The sequence below is a fragment of the Rhinoraja longicauda genome, chromosome 28 (assembly GCF_053455715.1).
Source record: "Rhinoraja longicauda isolate Sanriku21f chromosome 28, sRhiLon1.1, whole genome shotgun sequence".
NCBI lineage: Eukaryota > Metazoa > Chordata > Chondrichthyes > Rajiformes > Arhynchobatidae > Rhinoraja > Rhinoraja longicauda.
Window position 1 is genome coordinate 30,008,186 of NC_135980.1, and position 26,562 is coordinate 30,034,747.

At 48.7% G+C, this 26,562-nt stretch overlaps 1 protein-coding gene across 1 annotated transcript; it reads left to right on the forward strand.

The window, feature by feature from the left end:
* Positions 1-1,824: 1,824 nt before the first annotated feature.
* On the forward strand, positions 1,825-24,992 carry tm6sf2b (transmembrane 6 superfamily member 2b). The gene is made up of 10 exons (XM_078423648.1): positions 1,825-1,938; positions 9,512-9,615; positions 10,533-10,630; positions 13,856-13,959; positions 15,264-15,346; positions 17,515-17,639; positions 19,609-19,710; positions 20,161-20,253; positions 21,158-21,277; positions 22,757-24,992. Exons 1-10 carry the CDS (start codon positions 1,847-1,849, stop codon positions 22,964-22,966), a joined length of 1,131 nt encoding a protein of 376 aa, XP_078279774.1. The 5' UTR covers positions 1,825-1,846; the 3' UTR covers positions 22,967-24,992.
* Positions 24,993-26,562: the final 1,570 nt, after the last annotated feature.

Here is a 26,562-nt window from a genome sequence, read left to right on the forward strand (position 1 = left end):
AATAATGTGTTCCAGTCTTGGAGTATTTTTTGTTTACTTTGTTCTTACTATGTGCAACACAGTCAAGGCAATATTAAGCGGTAGAGTTGCTGCCTCACAGGTGCTGTCTGTGTGGAGTTTGCACGTTCTCCCCGTGACCACCTGGGTTTTCTCCGGGTGCTCCGGTTTCCTCCCACACTATGAGGACGTGCAGGTTTTTATGTTAATAGGCTTCAGTAAAAATTGTAAATTGTCCCTAGTGAGTGTAGGATAGTGCTAGTGTGCGGGGATCGCTGGTCGGCACGGATTCGATGGGCCGAAGGGCCTGTTTCTGTACTGTATCTCTAAACTAAACTGCACACCCTCACTGTAACACTGATATCAAGAGTCAAGAGTGTGTTATGGAAATGTAAACATAGTACTCTGTAAACAATATGATAAACAGGAAAAAAGTTTGACATGTGTATAAATATATATATATATATATATATATATACACACACACACACCAATCAATCAAAACATTATGACCACTGACAGGCAAAGTGAATAACATTGGTTATCTTGTTACAATGCCACCTGTCAAGGGGTGGGATATATTAGGCAGCAAGTGAACAGTCAGTTCTTGAAGTTGATGTGTTGGATGCAGGAGAAATGGGCAGGAGTAAAGACCTGAGCGTCTTTGACAAGGGCCAGATTGTTATGGCCAGACGACTGGGTCAGAGCATCTCTGAAACGGCAAGGCTTGTGGGGTGCTCCCGGTCAGCAGTGGTGAGTACCTACCGACAGTGGTCCGAGGAGGGACAAACCACAAACCGGCGACAGACAGGGTGTTGGGCGCCCAAGGCTCATTGATGCGCGAGGGCAACGAAGGCTATCCCGTCTGGTCCGAACCGACAGAAGGTCGACTGTGGCACAAGTCACAGAAAATGTTAATGGTGGTCACGGGAGGAATGTGTCACAATACACAGTGCATCGCACCCTGCTGCGTATGGGGCTGCACACGGAGGACCAACAGCATATTAGGCAGGTGGGCATAATGTTTTGGCTCATCAGGTCATAATGTTTTGGATGATCGGAGTATATAATACACACACACACATATAATATATATACTGTAATACACACATATACATAATACACACACACATATATATATATATATACACTGTAATACATACATATATATAATACACACACACACATAATATATATACTGTAATACACACATACATATAACACACACACATATATATATACACTGAAATACACACATATATATAACACACACACACACACATATATATATATATATATATATATATATGTGTATTTCAGTGTATATATATATGTGTGTGTGTTATATGTATGTGTGTATATATATATATACTGTAATACACGCATATATATAATACACATACATATATATATATATATATATATATTATATAAATACACCCAAACATACACAGTGCAAAAAGACAAAGTAAATGCCCCCAAGTCCATGTACTTCAGAGTTTATTTGGATGAGTACACAGAGTGTACACTGCACACCTCTGACTGTAGCACTGATATACCCTGTTGTCCTTTGTCTGGCTTACTGAGAGACTCGGGCGCGTTTTTGGTTTGCTCTCCGTCTAATATTGATGATTGGGTCATTAGTAGTGATTAGTTGTGGGGCAGCCGACCGCTACACTCTGTAGGAACAGTGACAAAGTTTGCCAAGTCTTCTTCATTGGCTGTGCAGGGCTTCGGGAGGCGGGCAAAGCTATCAGCTGGGCTGGGCTACACAACACCACACCTCCACCTCCTGTCATGTCCCAGTCTGAATCCCGGGCAGGAGTGGCGAGTTGGGGAATCAGTGGCCATGGGTCCCAGAGCCGGCATCGCCGCGTTCCTCTCGTCCCTCAGCGCGGTCCCCGTCGCTCACCTGATCAACAACCTACCTGGCGTGGACAGGTGAGCAGGTGTGCGGCCCGGTCACTGAATGAGCGGCCTTGTGTGCGACAGACACAAGGCAATGGTTTGATTCAGGTTCAGATGGAACTTGTTTTTGTTTTTCGATTTATTTTTGATTTATTTGATCTGATTTCTTTGATTTGATTTGATTTGTGTTAGATTATTGGATTTTTTGATTTGTGGGATTTGATTTGATTTTCATTTGATTTGTTTTTGATTTTTTTACTTTTAGATTTGTGTGATTTAATTTGTGTGGTTGATTTGATTTGATATGTGTGATTTCTTTTGATTTGATTTGTGTTAGATTTTTGGATTTCATTTTGATTTTTGTGATTTGATTTGTGGTTTATTTGATTTAAGTTGGTCATAAGGTCATAAGGAACAGGAGTAGAATTAAGTCATTCGGCGCATCAAGTCTACTCCGCCATTCAAACGTATCTGATCTATCTCTCCCTCCTAGCCCCATTCTCCTGCCTTCTCCCCATAACCTCTGATACAAATTTGATTTCATTTGTATGATTTGATTTGTTTTTGATTTGTGTACGAAAGGTGACAGGTGAAAGGCTATGATTTGTTCTTTTCACACCTTTCATTCATTTGGTCTTTGTACCTTTCCATACCTCGAATTTCCCTCTCCCCTGACTCTCAGTCTGAAGAATGGTCCCAACCCGAAACATCACCTATTCCTTTTCTCCAGAGATGCTGCCTGAACCGCTGAGTTACTCCAGTTTTTGTGTCTCTCTTCGAGTCTCACCCTCTCCCATCGGGAAAGAAGTACAGGTGTGAAAACGCACACCTCCAGATTTAGGGACAGTTTCTTCCCGGCTGTTATCAGGCAACTGAACCGTCCTCTCTCCAACTAGAGAGCGGTCCTGACCTCCCATCTACCTCATTGGAGACCCCGGACAATATTTCATTGCTCTTTACATTATCCTGTATCTGCACACTGTGGACGGCTTGATTGTGGACGGCTTGATTGTAATCCTGTATTGTCTTTCCGCTGACTGGTCAGCACGCAACAAAAGCTTTTCACTGTACCTCGATACACGTGATGATAAAACTAAATGAATAGGGTAATCCTGCAGAGTCTTTTACCCAGAGTAGGGGAATCAAGAACCAGAGGACATAGGTTTAAGGTGAGGGGGAGTTACTCCAGCACTCTGTGTCTTTGCTAACTACACCAGCATCTTTAGGGCGGCACGATGGCGCAGCGGTAGAGTTGCTGCCTTCCGGCGCCAGAGACCCGTGTCCGAACCGCACCACGGGTACTGACTGTGCGGAGTTTGTACACTCTCCCTGTGACCGTGTGGGTTTTCTCCGGGTGCTCAGGTTTCCGGCACACTCCAAAGACACACAGGTTTGCAGCGTAATTGGCTTTGATAAAGTTGTACATTGTCCCTAGTGTGGGTATGATAACGCTAGTGTACAGGGCGATCGCTGGTCGGCAGGGAATTGGTGGGCCGAAGGGCCTGTTTCAGCACTGTATCTCAAAAGTAAAAGAAAGTTTTTAAAAAGCATCTGTGGTTCTCTGTTTTTACGAGGAGCCTTATTTTTTGGCCAGTAACTGGAAAATTCAAGAGAGAATTCAATGATACTCTATTGTCACATGTACCTAGGTACAGTGAAATGCTTTGTTGAGCATTCAATATAGAAATGGCGCAAAGATTTGCCACGTTTCTGGTGCCGACAAAGTTACAAAATGTGCAGGAAGGAACTGCAGATGCTGGTTTATACAGAAAACAGGCACAAAATGAGAGAAGGAATGGGTGACGTTTCGGGTCGAGACCCTCTTTTAGTCTGAAATGCCACCCATTCCTTCTCTACAGAGATGCTGCCTGTCCCGCTGAGTTACTCCAGCGTTTTGTGTGTATCTAAGTTGCAAAGTACTCATGAGTGTCATTAGCCTGTCAACCTCAAACTGCACGTCTTTGGAGTGTGGGAGGAAACCGGAGCACCCGGAGAAAACCCACGCGGGTCACGGGGAGAACGTACAAACTCCGTACAGACAGCACCCGTAGTCAGGATGGGACCCGGGTTTCTGGCGTGGTGAGGCAGCAACTCTACCGCTGTGCCGCCCTGTACTTGAGGTCTCTCTGGAGGCTAGATCTACGGTGGCGCAGCAGTAGAGTTGCTGCCTTACAGCGAATGCAACGCCGGAGACCCGGGTTCGATCCTGACTCCGGGTGCTGCCTGTACGATGACCTGCGTGGGTTGGTTTTCTCTGAGATCTTCGGTTTCCTCACACACTCCAAAAGACGTGCAGGTTTGTAGGTTAATTAGAAACATAGAAACATAGAAAATAGGTGCAGGAATAGGCCATTCGGCCCTTCGAGCCTGCACCGCCATTCAATATATCATCCAACTCAGTATCCTGTACCTGCCTTCTCTCCATACCCCCTGATCCCTTTAGCCACAAGGGCCACATCTAACTTCCTCTTAAATAGAGCCAATGAACTGGCCTCAACTACCCTCTGTGGCAGAGAATTCCACAGATTCACCACTTTCTGTGTGAAAAAAAACTTTCTCATCTCGGTCCTGAAAGACTTCCCCCTTATCCTTAAACTGTGACCACTTGTTCTGGACTTCCCAACATCGAGAACAATCTTCCTGCATCTAGCCTGTCCAACCCCTTAAGAATTTTGTAAGTTTCTATAAGAATTGGCTTTGGTAAAGTTATAAATTGTCCCGAGTGTGTGGGTGTAGGATGGTGTTAGTTTGCGGGGATCGCTGGTCGGCGCGGACCCGGTGGGCCGAAAGGGCCTGTTTCCGCAATGTATCTCTAAACTAAACTAAAACTACACCAGGTTCTGCAGTGTCATCTGTAATATGTGCTCTTTGTTCTTTGATGTCACTCCCGATCTTTGCACTCTTGTTATCTGCGTTGAGTTTAATCTTTTTGCAGTGACTTGTGTACAGGTATTTGGCAGTGTCTGGATATTGACCCCAGGATCGGGTGAGATCAACCCTGCCGATTGTTAACGTTGTGGGCAAGGAGTCGGGATTCTTTTTATTGTTGTTAACGATCCCGTCAACATTCAGAAGCCACACTTGCAGAAAACTGCAGATGCTGGTTTAAATCGAAGGTAGACACAAAATGCTGGAGTAACTCAGCGGGTCAGACAGCATCTCTGGAGAGAAGGAACGGGTGACGTTTCGGGTCGAGGAGAAGAAGGGGGACGTACAGGGTCTCGACCCGAAACGTCACCCATTCCTTCTCTCCAGAGATGCTGTCTGTCCCGCTGAGTTACTCCAGCATTTTGTGCCTAGCCACTATTGTGTACGTGTACACTAGTGTCGAGTTCGCGTTCGCGGTCAGTTGGTTGACAATAATCAGAGACGGCACAGACTTTACCTGTTAGTTTATTAGAGATCTCGTAGACAGGTTTCTAAAAGCACACACAGAGTTGCGGACTCCGGGGCCAGTGGAAACGTGTCACACCAGCCCCTAGAATTAAGCCCCCTTTATTCCCCAAAACCGCAGAATTCACAGTTATTTACAAGTATCACAACCAAACTTTGCAGCATTGTGTGCTAGGTTAAAGCACATGCTTGAGGCTCTCTCTCTCTCTCTCTCTCTCACACCTGCTTGAGGCTACGTAATCACAAAAATGCTGAACTTGCTAAAGCTAGTAGTAATCAGTAGCCCAAACCACAGAATGTTCCAGCTCGTCTTCAGATGAGAAAAACACAATGTATAAAGAACACAAACAGTAAACCGACGCCGACTAAACCTTGAACAATAGCATGTTAGGACCTTATAAGGGAAAACTGACTTTGTTCCAACACTCGGCCGTATACGACATTTGGTGGCAGCGGTGGGATTCCACACTAGTTGCCAACTGTCCCGTATTAGCCGGGACATCCCGTATTTTGGGCTAAATTGGTTTGTCCCGTATGTACGGGTCCGACCTTGTCCCGTATTAGTAGGGTTGCCAACTTCCTCACTCCCAAAGAAGGGACAAAGGGTGACGTCACCGCCCCGCGCCCCATGTGACCTCACCCAGCCAGCGGCCACGTGCTCCCGCTCCACCAATGGCGGCCGCCATTGGTGGAGCGGGAGCACGTGGCCGCTGGCTGGGTGAGGTCATGTGGGGTGCGGGGCGGTGACGTCACCTTGTCCCGTATGTGGAAGTGAGGAAGTTGGCAACCCTAGTGTACACATGTCCGTGAGTGGTTATAAGGGGATGTTTTTGGCTCTCTGTTTTCTATCTGTTTGCTGGCTGCTGTGGTAATTTCAATGGCAATTGAAATACAAAACCTTAAACGTGTAGAACATTAACTCAGCGGGCCAGACAATATCTCTGGAGAAGAAAAGGAATAGGTGACATTTCGGGCCGACATCCTTCTTCAGACTTAGAGTCAGAAGGGTCTCGCCCAGAAACCTTGTGGGGTAGTCTAGGACCAGAGGTCACGGCCTCAGAATTAAAGGGTGCTCTTTCAGAAAGGAGGTGAGGAGGAACTTCTTTAGTCAGAGAGTCAGTTAATCTGTGGAACTCATTGCCACAGAGGGCTGTGGAGGCCAAGTCAGTGGATATTTTTTTTAGATTTTAGATTTAGAGATGCAGCACGGAAACAGGCCCTTCGGCCCACCGGGTCCACGCCGCCCAGCGATCCCCGCACATTAACACTATCCTACACACACTAGGGACAATTTTTACATTTACCCAGTCAATTAACCTACATACCTGTACGTCTTTGGAGTGTGGGAGGAAACCGAAGATCTCGGAGAAAACCCACGCAGGTCACGGGGAGAACGTACAAACTCCGTACAGAGGGCGCCCGTAGTCAGGATCGAACCTGAGTCTCCGGCGCTGCATTCGCTGTAAGGCGGCAACTCTACCGCTGCACCACCGTGCCGCCCATTTATATTATCGAAGGCAGAGATAGGCAAATTCTTGCTTAGAACGGGTGTCAAGGGTTATGGGGAGAAGGCAGGGAAATGGGATTAGGAGGCAGAGTTCAGCCATGGGCAAGGAGTCGGGATTCTTTTTATTGTTGTTAACGATCCCGTCAACATTCAGAAGCCACACTTGCAGAAAACTGCAGATGCTGGTTTAAATCGAAGGTAGACACAAAGTGCTGGAGTAACTCAGTGGGTCAGGCAGCATCTGTGGAGAACATGGATAGGTGACGTTTCACAGAGTGCTGGAGTAACTCAGCGGGTCAGGCAGCATCTCTGGTGAACATGGAGAGGTGACGTATTGGGTCACACAGCCTTCATCTGTCAGAGTATTGAGCATAGAAGTTAATTTTGTTGGTATAAGATGTTGATGAGTGGTGGAGTGGACTAGATGGGCCGAATGGCCTAATTCCACTCTTATACCTTGTGAACTTGTGAGACGACACCTTTTGTCCAGAGACGGCACGGTAGCGCAGCGGCAGAGTTGCTGCTTTACAGCGAATGCAGCGCCGGAGACTCAGGTTCGATCCTGACTACGGGTGCTGCACTGTAAGGAGTTTGTACGTTCTCCCCGTGACCTGCATGGGTTTTCTCCGAGATCTTCGGTTTCCTCCCACACTCCAAAGACGTACAGGTATGTAGGTTAATTGGCTGGGTAAATGTAAAAATTGTCCCTAGTGGGTGTAGGATAGTGTTAATGTACGGGGATCGCTGGGCGGCGCGGACTTGGAGGGCCAAAAAGGCCTGTTTCCGGCTGTATATATATGATGATATGATGATGATGCGGTCTGACCCACTGAGTTACTCCAGTTTTTTGTGTCTACCTTCGGTTTCAACCAGCATCTGAGGTTCCTTGCTACACATTCAGTCTTTACTACCTGCTGGTATTTAACGGCTCCATAGTTCTTTATTTGTCACTTGTACCGAGGTCCTGAGTGTGTTGGATGGAGCTAGTGTACGGGGCGATCGCTGGATGGCGAGGACTCGGTGGGTTCGGTGAGCTACTGCTTCACAGCGCCAGTGACCCGGGTTCGATCCCGACTACAGGCGCTGTCTGAACGGAGTTTGCACGTTCTCCCCGCGACCTGTGTGCGTTTTCTCAGAGATCTTTGGTTTCCTCCCACACTCCAAAGACGTACAGGTATGTAGGTTAATAGGTTAATTGGATGGTATAAATGTAAAAATTGTCCCTAGTGTGTGTAGGGTAGTGTTAGTATGCGGGGATCGCTGGGCGGTGCGGACTCAGTGGGCCGAAGGGCCTGTTTCCAGCTCGGACCCTCGAGTCCTGGCAACATCCTCGTAAATCTTCTCTGTACCCTTTCCAGCTTGACAACATCTTTCCTATAACACGGTGCCCAGGACTGAACACAATACACTAAATGTGGCCTCGCCAACGTCTTGTACAACTGCAACAAGACCTCCCAACTTCTATACTCAATACTATGACTGATGACAGCCAATGTGCCAAAGGTTTAGAGATACAGCGCAGAAACAGGCCCTTGGCCCTCCGAGTCCGCGCCGACCAGCGATCCCCGCACACTAACACTATCCTTCACACACTAGGGACAATCTACACATGCACCAAGCCAATTAACCTACAAACCCGCACGTCTGGAGTGTGGGAGGAAACCGAAGATCTCTGAGAAAACCCACGCAGGTCACGGGGAGAACGTACAAACTCCGTACAGACAGCGCCCGTAGTCGGGATGGAACCCGGGTCTCCGGCGCTGCATTCGCTGTAAGGCAGCAACTCTACCGCTGCACCACTGTCAAAAGCCTTTATGGGCCATTTCTTCGTCACGTGTGTGATCAAAAATGTGAAAAATTGTGGAATACATCTCTTCTAATTCTGAAAGCATTACCGGTATATTGTTTTGTACTGTATATATGACTTATATCTGTCGAACTTAATCAAGTGAAATTTTTATATGTGATGCTGACAATGTTTGTTTAGGGTAAGAGGTCAAATATAAATATAATTGTCACGTCATTGTGACAAACCTTGTCAGCATCACATGTAAAAATTTCACTTGATAAAGCTCGACATATACAAGTCATATATACAGTACAAAACAATATACCTGTAATGCTTTCAGAGTTAGAAGAGCAGGGCGGCACGGTAGCGCAGCGGTAGAGTTGCTGCTTTACAGCGAATGCAGCGCCGGAGACTCGGGTTCGATCCTGACTACGGGTGCTGCACTGTAAGGAGTTTGTACGTTCTCCCCGTGACCTGCGTGGGTTTTCTCCGAGATCTTCGGTTTCCTCCCACACTCCAAAGACGTACAGGTATGTAGGTTAATTGGCTGGGTAAATGTTAAAAATTGTCCCTAGTGGGTGTAGGATAGTGTTAATGTACTGGGATCGCTGGGCGGCACGGACTTGGTGGGCCAAAAAGGCCTGTTTCCGGCTGTATATATATGATATGATATGAGATGTATTCCACAATTTTTCACATTTGTGGTCACACACGTGACGAAGAATGACCCTATCTACCAACAACGCTACCTTCAAGGAACCATGCACCAACACGCCTAGATCCTTCTCTGCTCTACAACTGGACTCTGACTCTGCCTCCTTCCTTCACTGTGACCCAACACAAAAGCCACTGAGATTGGGATGTCTTGGCCATCTGGTTAGCGTGGACTGGCTGACGATTCATTTTCTCTTTCCAAGTCCCGAGGTGGTGTTTGCCGCTGGTGCTGCTGTTCTCCTGGGTCTGCTGCTCATGCTGTACCTGCTGGTGGCTGGGAGTCGCCCAGAGGACCCTCTGTTTTACGGTGAGTGGTTCTGTAGAGTGTAGAGACACAGCGCTGGAACAGGCCCACCGAGCCCGCGCCAACCAGCGAAAGGCCTGGAGAGCGTGGATGGGGAGAGGACGTTTCCACTAGTGGGAGAGTCTAGGACCAGAGGGCACAGCCTCAGCATTAAAGGACGTTCCTTCAGGAAGGAGATGAGGAGGAATTTCTTTAATCAGAGGGTGGTGAATCTGTGGAATTCTTTGCCACAGAAAGCTGTGGAGGCCAAGTCAGTGGATATATTTATAAGGCAGAGATAGATAGATTGTTTATTAGTACAGGTGTCAGGGGTTATGGGGACAATCTACTGAAGCCAATTCATCTACAATCTGCACGTCTTGGAATATGGGAGGAAACCAGAGCACCTGGAAAAAGCTCACACGATTACAAGGAGAACGTGCAAGATGGAGGATAGAAGGTTTTCACAGGGGAGTCAGTGGTATGATGGGAGAGTTTAGTTTAATTTAGAGATACAGCGTGGAAACAAGCCCTTTGTCCCACCGACCCCGCGCCAACCAGCGATCCCTGCACACTAACATTATCCTACACCCACTAGGGACAATTTACATTTTTATACCAAGCCAGTTAACCTACAAACCTGTACGTCTTTGGAGTGTGGGAGGAAACCAAAGGTCTCGGAGAAAACCCACGCAGGTCACGGGGAGAACGTACAACTCCGTACAGACAGCACCCATAGTCGGGATGGAACCCGGGTCTCTGGCGCCGTGAGGCAGCAACTCTGCCGCTGCGCCACCGTGCCGACCTTGAGGTTGTTATGACAACAAGGCGATTATGGCTAGAGGGGTCATGGCAATGGGGGGGATGCACGTAATGCAAGGGAGGGGGGGGGGGGGGATATGGTGGTGAGTTAGTGAGTAATCTCTTGAATTTTGTTCCAGTTTTTGCGGTGTTCTCGTTTACAAGCGTCATCGATTTAGTGATCTCTCTGGAGCAGGATGGCTACATCAAAGGATTCATGACCTTTTACATGAAAGAGGTGGGTTCTGAATGCCTTGCTCCTGGTCCTGGGAGAGACATCGCCAATCTACTGGTGGCATCACCAGGTCATACGTGATAGGAGCAGAATTAGGCCATTTGGCCCATCAAGTCTACTCCACCATTCAATCATGACTGACCTATCCCTCCCTCCTAACCCCATTCTCCTGCCCTCTCCCCATAACCTCTGACACCCGTACTAATCAAGAATCTATCTATCTCTGCCTTAAAAATATCCACTGACTTGGCCTCCACAGCCTTCTGTAGTAAGGAATCCCACAGATTCACCACCCTCTGGCTAAAGAAATTCCTCCTCACCTCTTTCCTAGAAGAACGTCCTTTATTTCTGAGGCTGTGACCTCTAATCCTAGACTCTCCACTAGTGGAAACATCCTCTCCACATCCACCATATCCAAGCCTTTCACTATTCTGTACGTTTCAATGAGGTCCCCCTTCATTCTTCTAAACTCCAGCGAGTACAGGCCCAGTGCCGACAAACGTCATGTGGGAAAAAAAGAAGTGCAGATGCTGGTTTACACCCAAGATAGACACAAAGTGCTGGAGTAACTCAGCGGGTCAGGCAGCATCTGTGGAGAACATGGATAGGTGACGTTTCACAGAGTGCTGGAGTAACTCAGCGGGTCAGGCAGCATCTGTGGAGAACATGGATAGGTGACGTTAGACCGAGTGCTGGAGTAACTCAGCGGGTCAGGCAGCATCTGTGGAGAACATGGATAGGTGACGTTTCACAGAGTGCTGGAGTAACTCAGCGGGTCAGGCAGCATCTCTGGAGAACATGGAGAGGTGACGTATTGGGTCACACACAGCCTTCATCTGTCAGAGTATTGAGCATAGAAGTTAATTTTGTTGGTATAAGATGTTGATGAGGCCACATTTTGAGTATTGTGGTCAATTTTGGTCATCCTGTATTGGGACATTAAGCTGGAAAGGGTGCAAAGAAGATGTACGAGGATTTTGCCAAGACTTGAGGGCATGAGCTACAGAGAGATTGGGCAGACTAGGACCTTATTCCTTGGAGCGTGGGAGGAAACCGAAGATCTCGGAGAAAACCCACGCAGGTCAAGGGGAGAACGTACAAACTCTGTACAGGCAGCACCCGTAGTCGGGATGGAACCCGGGTCTCCGGCGCTGCATTCGCTGTAAGGCGGCAACTCTACCGCTGCGCCACCGTGACCGCCCAATGATAGGGTGAATGCACATTTTTACCCAGGGAAGAGGAATCACAAACCACAGGACACACGGTTAAGGTGAGAGGAGAAAGATTTAATAGGAACCTGAGTGGCAACGTTTTCACACAGATGAAGGTGAAGGTGAGCGTGTGGAACGAGCTGCCAGAGGAGATAGTTGCAGCAGATATAACAACACCATTTAACAGGCAGCTGGGCAGGTACATGGATAGGAAGGTTTAGAGAGATATGGTGGTGAATCTGTGGAATTCTTTGCCACAGACGGCTGTGGAGGCCAAGTCAGTAAATAATTTTAAGGCAGAGATAGATAGATTCTTGATTAGTACGGGTGTCAGAGGTTACGAGGAGAAGGCAGGGGAATGGGGTTGGGAGGGAGAGATAGATCAGCCATGATTGAATGACCCTTTAAGAATAAGGGGTCGGCCATTTAGAACGGAGATGAGGAAAAACTTTTTCAGTCAGAGAGTTGTAAATCTGTGGAATTCTCTGCCTCAGAAGGCAGTGGAGGCCAATTCTCTGAATGCATTCAAGAGAGAGCTAGATAGAGCTCTTAAGGATAGCGGAGTCAGGGGGTATGGGGAGAAGGCAGGAACGGGGTACTGGTTGAGAATGATCAGCCATGATCATATTGAATGGCGGTGCTGGCTCGAAGGGCCGAATGGCCTCCTCCTGCACCTATTGTCTATTGAATGGCAGAGTAGGCTTGATGGGCCGAATGGCCTAATTCTACCCCTACTCCTTATGACCTGACCCAATTAGTACTGTACCCCAGTGTTATTTGATGACTACCAGTGTGGTATGTCCTGTTGCTAATGTATCTACATGTTTATGGTTGTACAATGGGAAACTTGTCGGATTTCCTGCCTCTTGTGCGGCCATTGCAATCCCCATTCCTTAGGCAACTCTGCCCCCTGCTGTCCACACCCTGCATTGGCAACCAAGCTGTCAAACAGTCACAGAGTGATACAGTGTGGAAACAGGCCCATCGGCCCAACCGGCCAACAACGTCCCAGCTACACTAGTCCCACCTGCCTGCGCTTTGTCCATATCCCTCCACACCTGTTCTATCCATGTACCTGTTTCTTAAACGTTGGGATAGTCCCAGCCTCAACTACCTCCTCTGGCACCTCGTTCCATGCACCCACTTATGACCTTATGGACCAAATGCGGGCAAATGGGACTCGGTTCAATGGGGCAACCGTTGGTTGGCATGGATGAGTTGGGCTGAATGGTCTGTTTCCGTGACCCTATGACTGGGCGGCAACGTAACAGACCCTGGATAATGGAAGTAAATCGCAAAGGAAAAGCCTTCATTCTGTGAAAGAGTGGTGTGACCTTGAAATGCTTAACATAGAAAATAGGTGCAGGAGGAGGCCATTTGGCCCTTCGAACCAGCACCGCCATTCATTGTGATCATGGCTGATCATTCACAATCAGTAACCTGTGCCTGCCTTCTCCCCATATCCCTTGATTCCACCAGCCCCCAGAGCTCTATCTAACTCTCTCTTAAATTCATCCAGTGATTTGGCCTCCACTGCCCTCTGTGGCAGAGAATTCCACAAATTCACAACTCTCTTGGTGAAAATGTTCTTTCGCACCTCAGTTTTAAATGGCCTCCCCTTTATTCTAAGCCTGTGGCCCCTGGTTCTGGACTCCCCCAACATTGGGAACAATTTTCCTGCATCTAGCTTGTCCAGTCCTTTCATAATTTTATACGTCTCTATAAGATCCCCTCTCATCCCGTCCAAACTTCAGTGAATGCAAGCCTAGTGCATCCGAGTTGGATGATCAGCCATGATCATATTGAATGGCGGTGCAGGCTCGAAGGGCCGAATGGCCTACTCGTGCACCTATTTTCTAAGTTTCTATGTTTCTAGTCTTTTCACTCTTTCCTCGTATGGCAGTCCCGCCATCCCAGAGATCAATCTCGTGAACCTTCGCTGCACTGCCTCAATTACAAGGAGCAAGAATATTGTGCCATCGGTGAATGATGGCGCCGACTCTGGTTTGCTTTGCAGGGGGAGCCGTATCTTCGCAGTGCCCACGGGATTCTGATCTGCTACTGGGACGGCACGGTCCACTACGTGCTCTACCTGACCATGATCGGCTCAATATCACTCGGGTAAGGTACCAAGCAACAAACCGGAACTTATCTTCCTTTAACGTGTGCAGGGAAAATGTTCCCAATGTTGGGGGAGTCCAGAACCAGGGGCCACACAGTCTAAGAATAAAGGGGAGGCCATTTAAAACTGAGATGAGAAGAAACTTTTTCACCCAGAGAGTTGTGAATTTGTGGAATTCTCTGCCACAGAGGGCAGTAGAGGCCAAATCACTGGAAGGATTTAAGAGAGAGTTGGATAGAGCTCTAGGAGCTAGTGGAATCAAGGGGTATGGGGAGAAGGCAGGCACGGGTTACTGATTGTGGACGATCTGCCGTGATCGCAATGAATGGCGGCGCTGGCCCGAAGGGCTGAATGGCCTCCTCCTGCACCTATCTTCTATGTTTCTATGTTAACTGTGGACAACTCGATTGTAATCGTGCATTGTCTTTCCGCTGGCTGGTTAGCGCACAACTAAAGCTTTTCACTGTACCTCGCTCGGTACACGTGACAGTAAACTAAACTGAACTGAGTTTGGGAAGGGATTATTTGGGAAGGGTGCGGACCAGGTTCAACAAAAAGATACGTGGGGTTGAAAGGGTTAACGGAACCGGGCTTGTGTTGGATGTGAAGTATGTGTTGTGGTGAGGGGGGAGAACAAAGATACTAGAGGAGCAAGATAGACCACTCGACCCTAAAACCCGTAGTAGGTCACGGCGCCATTTTAGTAGGCGGAAACGTGCAGAAACATTTAAAAAGAAAAATAACAAAAATCTGTGAGTTGATAGATGAGATATACTCTGCATTTTAATGGTACCATCACACATACTGTTCCCCCAAAACACTGATCACACTGTGAGAGGCAGAGCGAACGGCGGTTTTGCTTACTAAAATGGCGGACGTTACGCTCCTTTGCGTGCTACACTTGAGTATAGGCGATTTTGACGGAGTGGTCCATCTTGCTCCTCTAGTATCTTTGGTGGAGCCCACACACAATTGTAGGAAGGTTTAAAGCTGGTTTAAACCAAAGATAGACACAAAAAGCTGGGGTAACTCAGCGGGTCAGGCAGCATCTGTGGAGAACATGGATGGGTGACGTTTCACAGAGTGCTGGAGTAACTCAGCGGGTCAGGCAGCATCTCTGGAGAGAAGGAATGGGAGACGTTTCAGGTCGAGACCCTTCTTCAGACTGATGTCAGGGGAGGGGGGCGGGGTCCTTACCCGAAACGTCACCCATTCCTTCTCCCCAAAGACGCTGCCTGTCCCGCTGAGTTACTCCAGCGTCTTGTGTCTATCTTCAATGGCCAAACCCTTGGCTTCCCCACAGGTGGAGTTACCGAAGCGTGGGCCTCTACTGGCTGGGTTCCCTGGTGATGAGCCTCATCACCCTGCTGCTCGGGACATCTGTGGGTGAGTAACACTCCACTCTCATCCAGGCCTTGGACAGTCTCTGCCAAGAGTCACACACGGGCGGCACGGTGGCGCGGCGGTAGAGTCGCTGCCTCGCAGCGCCGGAGACCCGGGTTCGATCCCGACCACGGGCGCTGTCTGTACGGAGTTTGTACGTTCTCCCCGTGACCACATGGGTTTTCTCCGAGATCTTCGGTTTCCTCCCACACTCCAAAGACGTGCAGGTTTGATGGTTAATTGGCTGGGTGTAAGTGTGTAAATTGTCCCTAGTGTGTGTAGGATGGTGTTAATGTGCGGGGATCGCTGGTCGGTGTGGACTCCTTGGGCCGAAGGGCCTGTTTCCGCGCTGTATCTCTAAATCTAAAAAAAATCTAAACATTTAAAAGACACTAGGACAGGTTCATGGATGCAAAGGTTTAGTGGGATATGGATGAAATGGGACTAACATCAATAGACAATAGGTGCAGGAGGAGGCCATTCGGCCCTTCGAGCCTGTACGCACCGCCATTCAATGTGATCATGGCTGATCATCCACAATCAGTACCCCGTTCCTGCCTTCTCCCCATACCCCCTGACTCCGCTATCATTTAGAGCTCTATCTAACTCTCTCTTGAAAGCATCCAGTGAATTGGCCTCCACTGCCTTCTGAGGTGGGCACAACTCTCTGGGTGGGCAATGGGGCAGCTTGGTTGGCAGGGAGAGTTGGGCTGAAGGGTCTTTTTTTGTGGCTATGTTTAGAGATACAGCGCGGAAAAAGGCCCTTCGGCCCATCAGGTCCGCGCCGACCAGCGATCCCCGCACATTAACACTATCCTACACACACACAAGGGACAGTTTACATTTACACCAAGCCAATTAACCTACAAACCTGCACGTCTTTGGAGTGTGGGAGGAAACCGAAGATCTCGTAGAAAACCCACGCAGGTCACAGGGAGAACGTACAAACTCCATACAGACGGCGCCTGTAGTCAGGATCGAACCCGGGTCTCCGGCGCTGATTTCGCTGTAAGGCAGCAACTCTACCGCTGCGCCACAGTGACCGCCCATGACAAGGAGGCCTGGTAACAGACCCTGGATAATGGCAGTAAATTGCAAGGGAAACGCCTTCAGTCTGGGAAAGAGTGTTGTGACCTTGAAATGCTTGATGTGGCAGTGTGGTGTCCAGAAATCAGACAATCCTCGTGCACCGTGAGAAGACCACTTGGGTACCACTGTGTAGAAGGAACTGCAGATGCTGCTTTAAACCGAAGACAGACACAAAATGCTGGAGTAACTCAGCGGGTCAGGCAGCATCTCTGGAGAGAAGGAGTGGGTGGCGTTTCGGGTCGGGACCCTCCTTTAGACTGAGAGTCAGGGGAGAGGGAGATAAGGAAGGGTAAGGTGGGAAAAGGAGACATCAAAAGAGATGAATGTCAAGGGAAATTTATAACAGATCATTGTTAGCTAGAAGGTGACATCAAAGCAAACAGATACAAAATGTAAGATGGACACAAATTGCTGGAGTAAACGGGTCAGGCAGCATCTCTGGAGAGTAGGAATGGGTGACGTTTCGGGTCGAGACCCTTCCTCAGCCCATTCCTTCTCTCCAGGGCTGCTGTCTGACCGGCTGAGTTACTCCAGCTTTTTGTGTCTCTCTGTGGGTTATCACTGCTCTCTTTGCAAATTTACTGTACGATGTGTCTGCCCTCTCACCTTGAAGCCATGCCCTGAAGTGAACAAAGACCCTGGGTAAAAGAACAAAGTCGCTCCTGACTGTTGCTGTCTGTAGGGTATTTGTACGTTCTCACTGTGACTGTGTGGGTTTTCTCCGGGTTCTCCAGTTTCTTCCCACACTCCAAAGACGCACAGTGATGCAGGTTAATAAGTCTTTGATAAAAATGTAAATTGCCCCTCAAGTGTAGGATAGTCTTGGTATACAGGAATCGCTGCTCGACGGACTCGGTGGGCCGAAGGGCCTGTTTCCACACTGTGTCTCTAAACTAAACTAAATTTAGGATAGTGCTAGTATATGGGGTGATCGATGGTCAGCACGGACTCGGTGGGCCGAAGGGCCTGTTTCCACGCTGTATCTCTAAAGTCTAAAAGTGTAAAAATACCAAAACATTATTACTTTTCCAAAAGTTTGGTGTTTGGCTGTAATTTTTATTTTCCTGTCTCCAATCCTGAAGGTAAATTTGGAACTGAGATTCGTCCAGCGTTCCTGTTGAATATACCATATGTACTGCTCCCAATTTGGGCTGGAAATAAAATTGTTGGCAGTCCCAGATCACTGTCGCTGGCATCAGCAGATCAGGTGAGGAGTTTTGCCGATCGGAGAGGCTACGGGGAAATAGGGGATACGGGGAAATAGAGGATTAGGGCGGCACGGTGGCGCAGCGGTAGAGTTGCTGTCTTACAGCGAATGCAGCGCCGGAGATCCGGGTTCGATCCTGACTACGGGCGCCGTCTGTACGGAGTTTGTACGTTCTCCCCGTGACCTGCGTGGGTTTTCTCCGAGATCTTCGGTTTCCTCCCACACTCCAAAGACGTGCAGGTTTGTAGGTTGATTGGCTGGGCAAATGTAAAAAAAATTGTCCCTAGTGTGTGTAGGATAGTGTTAATGTGCGGGGATCGCTGGGCGGCACGGACCCAGTGGGCCGAAGGGCCTGTTTCCGCGCTGTATCTCTAAATCTAAATCTAAATCTAAAAAATCACAACACTTGTTCTCCAGGGATTCAGGGACAGTTTCTTCCCGGCTGTTATCAGGCAACTGAACCATCCTACCACAACCAGAGAGCGGTCCTGAACTACTATCTACCTCATTGGTGACCCTCGGACTATCCTTAATTGGACTCTACTGGCTTTACCTTGCACCAAACATTATTCCCTTATCGTGTATCTGTACTCAGTAAATGGGTCAAACGTAATCATATATAGTCTTTCCGCTGACTGGTTAGTACGCAACAAAAGTTAGATAGAGCTCTAGGGGCTAGTGGAATCAAGGGGTATGGGGAGAAGGCAGGCATGGGTTACTGATTGTGGATGATCAGCCGTGATCACAATGAATGGCGGTGCTGGCTCATAGGGCCAAATGGCCTCCTCCTGCACCTATTTTCTATGTTTCTGAAAGCTTTTTCATTGTACCTTGGTAAATGTAACAATAAACTAAACTGAAACTGAGAATAGGAGGAATTTTCATGGAGTCACAGTTACTGTGTAGAGGGAACATTATTCTACGTCAGACTTTAAAGTGCGGGAGGATGAAGGGTGATCTTATGGAGGTTTATAAAATCATGAGAGGAATAGATCGGGTAGACGCACAGAGTCTTTTACCCAGAGTAGGGGAATTGAGGACCAGAGGTTATAGGTTTAAGTGGAGAGGGGAAAGATTTAGTAGGAACCTGAGGGGCAACTTTTTCACACAGAGGGTGGTGGGGTTGGGGGTATGGAACGAGCTGCCGGAGGAGGTAGTTGAGGCTGGAACTATCACAACATTAAAGAAACATTTGTTCAGGTACCTGGATAGGGTAGGTTTAGCGGGATATGGGCCAAACGTAAGCAGGTGGGACTAATGTAGACGGGGCATGTTTGATGGTGTGGGCAAGTTGGGCCAAAGGGCCTGTTTCCGTGCTGTATCACTCTGTATGGGCCCAATGCAGGTAGGTGGGACTAGTGTAGATGGGGCATGTTGGTTGGTGTGGGCAAGTTGGGTCAAAGGGCCTGTTTTGCACACTGTATGACTCTATTAGTGTTGTGAAATAAATGATTTAGTTTAGTTTGGAGATACAGCGTGGAAACAGGTCCTTCGGCCCACCGAGTCCACGCCGACCAGCGATCCCCGCGCATTAACACTACACACACACACACACACACACACACACACACACACACACACACACACACACACACACACACACACACACACACACACACACACACACACACACACACACACACACACACACACACACTCTCTCTCTCTCTCTCTCTCTCTCTCTCTCTCTCTCTCTCTCTCTCTCTCTCTCTCTCTCTCTTTCTTTACACTTTCACCAAGCCATTTAACCTACATACCTGCACGTCTTTGGAGTGTGGGAGGACACTGAAGACCTCGGAGAAAACCCACGTAGGTCACGGGGAGAACGTGCAAACTCCGTACAGACAGTACTCGCGGTTAGGATCGCACGGCACTGTGAGGCAGCAACTCTACCGCTGCGCCACCGTGACCGCCCAAGATGGATTAAGGATCTTTGACCTGAATTATGGATCTGTTGTTGTTCCATCAGGTGGCCAGGGAACAGACGCGGTGGCTGTATCGCCGGCCTGTGGACGTCTGCCTCCTACTCTACCTGTCGTTTTCCATTATGTACACACTGCTCAGGGGCTTTGTAAGTGTTGACGACAAAAACGTTTGTGAACGGATTCCTTTCGACTGGCCGGGGCCACGGTTTAGTTCCACCCTTCCAAACAATCTCCCCTCTCCCATGTGCAAGAAGGAACTGCAGATGCTGGCTCCTACCGGAGATGGACACACAAAGTACTGGAGTAACTCAGCGGGACAGGCAGCATCTCTGGAGAAAGAGGGACGGGCGACGTTTCGGGTCGAGACCTCAGTCCGATGAAGGGTCTCGACCCGAAACGTCACCCATTCCTTCTCTCCAGAAATGCTGCCTGGCCCGTTGAGTTTCTCCAGCATTTTGTGTCTACCTTCAGTATCAATTCCTGTTATTCTTATTCCCCTTGTCTTGCCCCCCCGGACAGAGTTGGTGGGGGAGGGAAACCCCCGGTTTGTTGGGTGAATTTGTGTGCTGTTTCCGACGTGTCGCTCCTTGATCCAGGTCGCTCTCGATTGCTCGTTGGATTTCTGTGACACCTACAAATACGACCAGGAGCCTTACCTGCTGGATCCAGTCATGTACCCCAGGGTCCAGGTAAGCAGAGGAACAGAGACAATAGGTGCAGGAGGAGGCCATTCAGCCCTGCGAGCCAGCCGTGATCACGGTTGATCATCCAAAATCAGCCATGATTGAATGGTGGAGTAGACTTGATGGGCCGAATGGCCTAATTCTACTCCTATCACTTATGACCTTATGATGGGACTGCACTGGGGGACCACTGGTCTACTGGAGCCCATGATAGAATACGCTCTATCAACATGCCTAAAAACATTGATAACTCTCACATGAACCCAGCAGGGCAAAGATGTGCTCCGTTTTTGTAAGGTTTAGCTTAGTTTAGTACAGAGTTTCAGCGTGGAAACAGGCCCTTCGGCCCACCGAGCCCACGCCGACCATCGATCAACCCTGTACATGGGCACTACCCGACACACCTACAATCAATCCTACACGTGTTTGGAGTGAGGGAGGAAACCGGAACACCCGGAGAAAACCCACGCGGTCACGGGGAGAACGTGCAAACTCCGTACAGACAGCGCCCGTAGTCGGGATGGAACCCGGGTCCCCGGCGCTGTGAGGCAGCAGCTCTACCCGCTGCGCCACCGTGCCGCAAGGGCGGAGGTGGACTGGCTGTCGGAGGTTTTCCATGACTGGGGGGGAGGTGGTGAATCTGTGGAATTCTCTGCCACAGAAGGTAGTTGAGGCCAGTTCATTGGCTATATTTAAGAGGGAGTTAGATGTGGCCCTTGTGGCTAAAGGGATCAGGGGGTATGGAGAGAAGGCAGGTACGGGATACTGAGTTGGATGATCAGCCATGATCATATTGAATGGCGGTGCGTACAGGCTCGAAGGGCCGAATGGCCTACTCCTGCACCTATTTTCTATGTTTCTATGTTAACATTGACATCTCTCTCTCTCCCTCTCTCCCACTCTCTCTCAGATGCTGGTTAATATGTTCTACCTCTTGCCCTTCTTTGGCCTGGCCCTGTACGGCCTGATTGTGCCTGGCTGTGAGTGGATGCTCGATCTCACCGTGGTCTTTGCTGGAGCCATCGCTCAGGTGAGTGGCTGCAGTCTCATCGATCGTGGTACAGGATCCTCAGTGATACCAGCAGCGTTAGGCCACTCGGCCCATCGAGTGTGCTGGGCGTATGGCCTGTTTCCACGCCATACCACTCTATGACTCTTCAAGTCTACTCCGCCATTCAATCGTGGCTGATCTATCTCTCCCTCCCAACCCCATTCTCCTGCCTTCTCCCCATAACCCCCCGACACCCGCACTAATCAGAATCTATCTATCCATGCCTTGTCTATCCACTGACTCGGCCTCCACGGCCCTCTGGGGCACTGGGCACCTATACTACTTGTAATGCTAGTTGGGCCAAGGCAATGTCGTGTCCAGTGCTTCGATGGCACATGTACCGAGGTGCAGTGAGATTCATTATTGTATACAGTTCAGTACAAGTATCACTACACATAAACACTTACACTGATCAGCCAAAACATTATGACCACCTGCCTAATCTGCTGTTGGTCCTCTGTGTGCAGCCCCATACGCAGCAGGGTGCGATGCACTGTGTATTGTGACACGTTCTTCCCGTGACCACCATTAACATTTTCTGTGACTTGTGCCACAGTCGACCTTCTGTCGGTTCAGACCAGACGGGATAGCCTTCGTTGCCCTCGTGCATCGATGAGCCTTGGGCGCCCAACACCCTGTCTGTCGCCGGTTTGTGGTTTGTTCCTCCTCGGACCACTGTCGGTCGGTACTCACCACTGCTGACCGGGAGCACCCCACAAGCCTTGCCGTTTCAGAGATGCTCTGACCCAGTCGTCTGGTCATAACAATTTGGCCCTTGTCAAAGTCGCTCAGGTCTTTACTCCTGCCCATTTCTCCTGCATCCAACACATCAACTTCAAGAACTGACTATTCACTTGCTGCCTAATATATCCCACCCCTTGACAGGTGCCATTGTAACAAGATAATCAATGTTATTCACTTCGCCTATCAGTGGTCATGATGTTTTGGCTGATCGGTGTAGATACATCATACATAAGCATCTCAGATGCAGTCCATGTGTACAGCAGTATTGCACTGAGACAGTGTACAGAGTTGCCAGATTTGGCGCCATTTTCAAGTCCCAGTTGTAAGTGCCGTGTTCTGACCTGACCATGAAGGCCCATTGTCCTAGACTTTAGAGAGACAGCGTGGAGACAGGCCCTTCGGCCCACCGAGTCCGTGCCAACCAGCGATCCCCGCACACACTCGGGACAATTTTGCAATTTTACCGAAGCCAATTAACCCCCAAACCAGTATGTGTCTTTGGAGTGTGGGAGGAAACCGGAGCACCCTGAGAAAACCCACGCAGGTCGCGGGGAGAGAACGTACAAACTCCGTACAGACTGTACCCGTAGTCGGGATTGAACCTGGGTCTCTGACGCCGTGAGGCAGCAGTTCTGCCGTGCCGCTGTGTTGCTGTGTGGGGACTGTGGATGGGGCTGGCGGGTTGATCGTTGTTGTCTGTTTATTTGCCCTCAGGCTCAGTTTGCCCACGTGGGGGCATCCATGCACCCGCGCACTTCCTTCACGTACCGCGTCCCAGAGAACGCGCTGTCCAGCTTTCTCTACGCCAACGTCCTCTTTGCCATTGGCGCTCAGCTCCTGGCACTACGCTGCGCCGTTTGCCCCGGCTTCTTCCTCAAAGGAGTGCCCAGAAACAGTCAGGAAATGGAGAAGAAAGTGAACTAAGAGCCCGCACTGACTGCAACATTGGCTGACGGCTGGCTCAGACCAGTGACGCCATGAGACCGCTCAGTCCGCCTGGACCTACCCGATCTCCCTGTCGGCCAAAACCTTAACTCCCCCCTCCCATTCCCACCCGGACCTTTCTGTCCTGGGCCTCCTCCACTGTCAGAATGAGGTCCAGCACAAATTGGAGGAACAGCACCTCACATTTAGCTTGGGCAGCTTACACCCCAGCGGTATGAACATTGACTTCACCAACTTCAAGTAACCCATGCTTTCCTTCTCTCTCCATCCCTCCTCCCCCTATCCTCGTTCTCCGATGGTCCCCCTGATTAAATCTGAACTCTGTCTGCTTCGTTGTCATCTTCCACGAGCCAACAACGATCTATTCTACATTTTCCTTGACCCTCGTCCCCTTTGATGCCTCGTTTTCACACCTTACACTTCCTTATCTCTGTGTCTCCCTCTCCCCCCGACTCTCAGTCCGAAGATGGGTCTCCACCCGAAATGTCACCCAGAGATGATGTCCATCCAGAGATGCTGCCTGTCCCGCTGAGTTACTCCAGCATTTTGTGTCTTGTCTTCGCCATTAGAACGATTGAAATGGAACATCCACCTCACACCATGGACTCTCACTCCCCTCTAATCCTCAGCATCAGAGCTCACAGATTGCTTTAGTTATATTTGTCCATGTACTGTATTTATTGGCCTTCTCTGATTCCCCAATGCGGGCAAGATTCATTTGCGTTGGTTGGTCACATGTAGACTGGAGATAGGCACAACGTGTTGAAGTAACTCAGCGGGTCATTGCAGCCTCTCTGGAGAAGATCGCCTGTTGCTTTTCCCCAGAGATAGAAACATAGAAACATAATTCACTGCAACCGGTCGGTCGAGAGAGGGCTACATGTTTACACGGACCGCTATCTGATCCTGGCACCTTGCTCTGCATTACTCAATCTCAAACGTCCTGGAATGTTTTAAAACAACCTCTTACATCCACACTTCCAATCAAGTCCTGTTTTACGCTTTAGCTGAGAGTTTCGTGCCAGGAACCCAAGCACCTTTCAGATTGTCATAGAAACGTAGACATAGAAACATAGACAATAGGTGCAGGAGTAGGCCATTCGGCCCTTCGAGCCAGCACCGCCTTTCAATATGATCATCCAAAAGCAGTGCTCCGTTCCTGCCTTCTCCCCATATCCCTCGATTCCATTAGCCCTAAGACCTAAACCTAACTCTCTCTTGAAAACGTCTAGTGAATGGATGCTGTCTGACCTGCCCAGTTACTCCAGCACTTTGTGTCTATCTTCGATGTATCCCAGCATCCACAGTTTCTTCTTGCATATTTAGACCGGACCGGACAAGGGTTCCTTTCCTGAAATCTGGCTCAAAGCTTCAGCCTATAAACCCTCTACTCCTCTGCAGTGCAAGCTGCACGTTTGCAGATGCAGTCTTTTGATGAGAGGCCATTTAAACAAGTCCTTGGCGGTTCCCCTTAGTGGACACTCATGGTCCTCATAAGGTCACAAGTGACAGGAGCAGAATTAGGCCACTCGGCCCATCAAGTCTACTCCGCCATTCAATCATGGCTGATCTATCTCTCCCTCCTAACCCCATTCTCCTGCCTTCTGCCCATAACCCCTGACACCCGTACTAATCAAGAATCTTATCTATCTCTGCCTTAAAAATCGACTTGGCCTCCACAACCGTTCCACAGATTCACCACCCTCTAACTGAAGAAATTCCTCCTCATCTCCTTCCTAAAGGAACATCTTTTAATTCTGAGGCTGGGACCTTTGGTTTGAGACTCTCCCACCAGTGGGAACATCTTCTCCACCTCCACTCTATCCAAGTCCTGCAATTATTTTCAGATTACTTTGAAGAACAGGGTCAATCTCCTCCAAGTTTGCTGGAACATATTTTTTACGGCCCACGTCATCAAAGTAAACTTTTTCAGTCAGAGAGTTGTGAATCTGTGGAATTCTCTGCCTCAGAAGGCAGTGGAGGCCAATTCTCTGAATGCATTCAAGAGAGAGCTAGATAGAGCTCTTAAGGATAGCAGAGTCAGGGGGTATGGGGAGAAGGCAGGAACGGGGTACTGATTGAGAATGATCAGCCATGATTACATTGAATGGTGGTGCTGGCTCGAAGGGCCGAATGGCCTCCTCCTGCACCTATTGTCTATTTGATCTCCATAGTGTTGCTGTTCGTGGGAATTTCACCTGCACACACTGATGACAAATACTGAATTTCAACAACAAAAAGATTCCAGTACATATCAAAGGATTTATATTATTTAAATATGAATGGATATTATTAATGAATTGCTGTAGGAATTGGATAAGTACTTCAATGAGAAAAAAAAACTAATCGCAGGGCAACAGAAGATGGACTAACAAGAGTATTCCCACGACCAGTCAGCCTGAGGGTGAAGTTTTCACTTTGGTGCTCTGACAATTCTGTGATTCAAAGATTGATCTAGGAATCAAATTTATCTTTATTGTATGATATCAACTTTATCTTAATATGTACCCGAAGAATGTTTTTATACAGGTCTTTGTTAATTTTTACATTCTGGTTGCTATTTTGTAAAATAAAAATGGTTTCGTTTGTACAAATATATTTTGTTCGTTTTATCAATTCCAAATCCCGCCTGGCCATCACTTGCACCTCCTCCAACCTCATCTGCTGTTGGTCAAGTTGAGGATTCCTATATAGGTTTTAATTTTTTTTTTAGAGATACAGCGCGAAAACAGGCCCTTCGGCCCGCCGGGTCCGCGCCGACCAGCGATCCCCGTACACTAACACTATCCTACACACACTAACACCACCCTACACACACTAACACTATCCTACACACACTAGGGACAATGTTTACATTTATACCAAGCCAATTAACCTACAAACCTGCACGTCTTTGGAGTGTGGGAGGAAACCGAAGATCTCGGTGAAAACCCACGCAGATCACGGGGAGAACGTACAAACTCCGTACAGACAGCACCCATAGTGTTGGACACGTTAGAGGCAGGAAACATGTTCCCAATGTTGGGGGAGTCCAGAACCAGGGGCCACAGTTTAAGAATAAGGGGTCGGCCATTTAGAACGGAGATGAGGAAAAACCTTTTCAGTCAGAGAGTTGTGAATCTGTGGAATTCCCTGCCTCAGAAGGCAGTGGAGGCCAATTCTCTGAATGCATTCAAGAGAGAGCTAGATAGAGCTCTTAAGGATAGCGGAGTCAGGGGGTATGGGGAGAAGGCAGGAACGGGGTACTGATTGAGAATGATCAGCCATGATCACATTGAATGGTGGTGTTGGCTCGAAGGGCCGAATGGCCTACTCCTGCACCTATTGTCTATTGTCTACAGTCGGGATCAAACCCGGGCCTCCGGCGCTGCATTCGCTGTAAGGCGGCAACTCTACCGCTGCACCACAACATGGATATGTCACATCCATAATATGACTCAAAGGATCTCGACCCGAAACTTCACCCATTCCTTCTCTCCCGAGATGCTGCCTGACCTGCTGAGTTACTCCAGCATTTTGTGAATAAATCGATTTGTACCAGCATCTGCAGTTATTTTCTTATATGACTCAAAGGA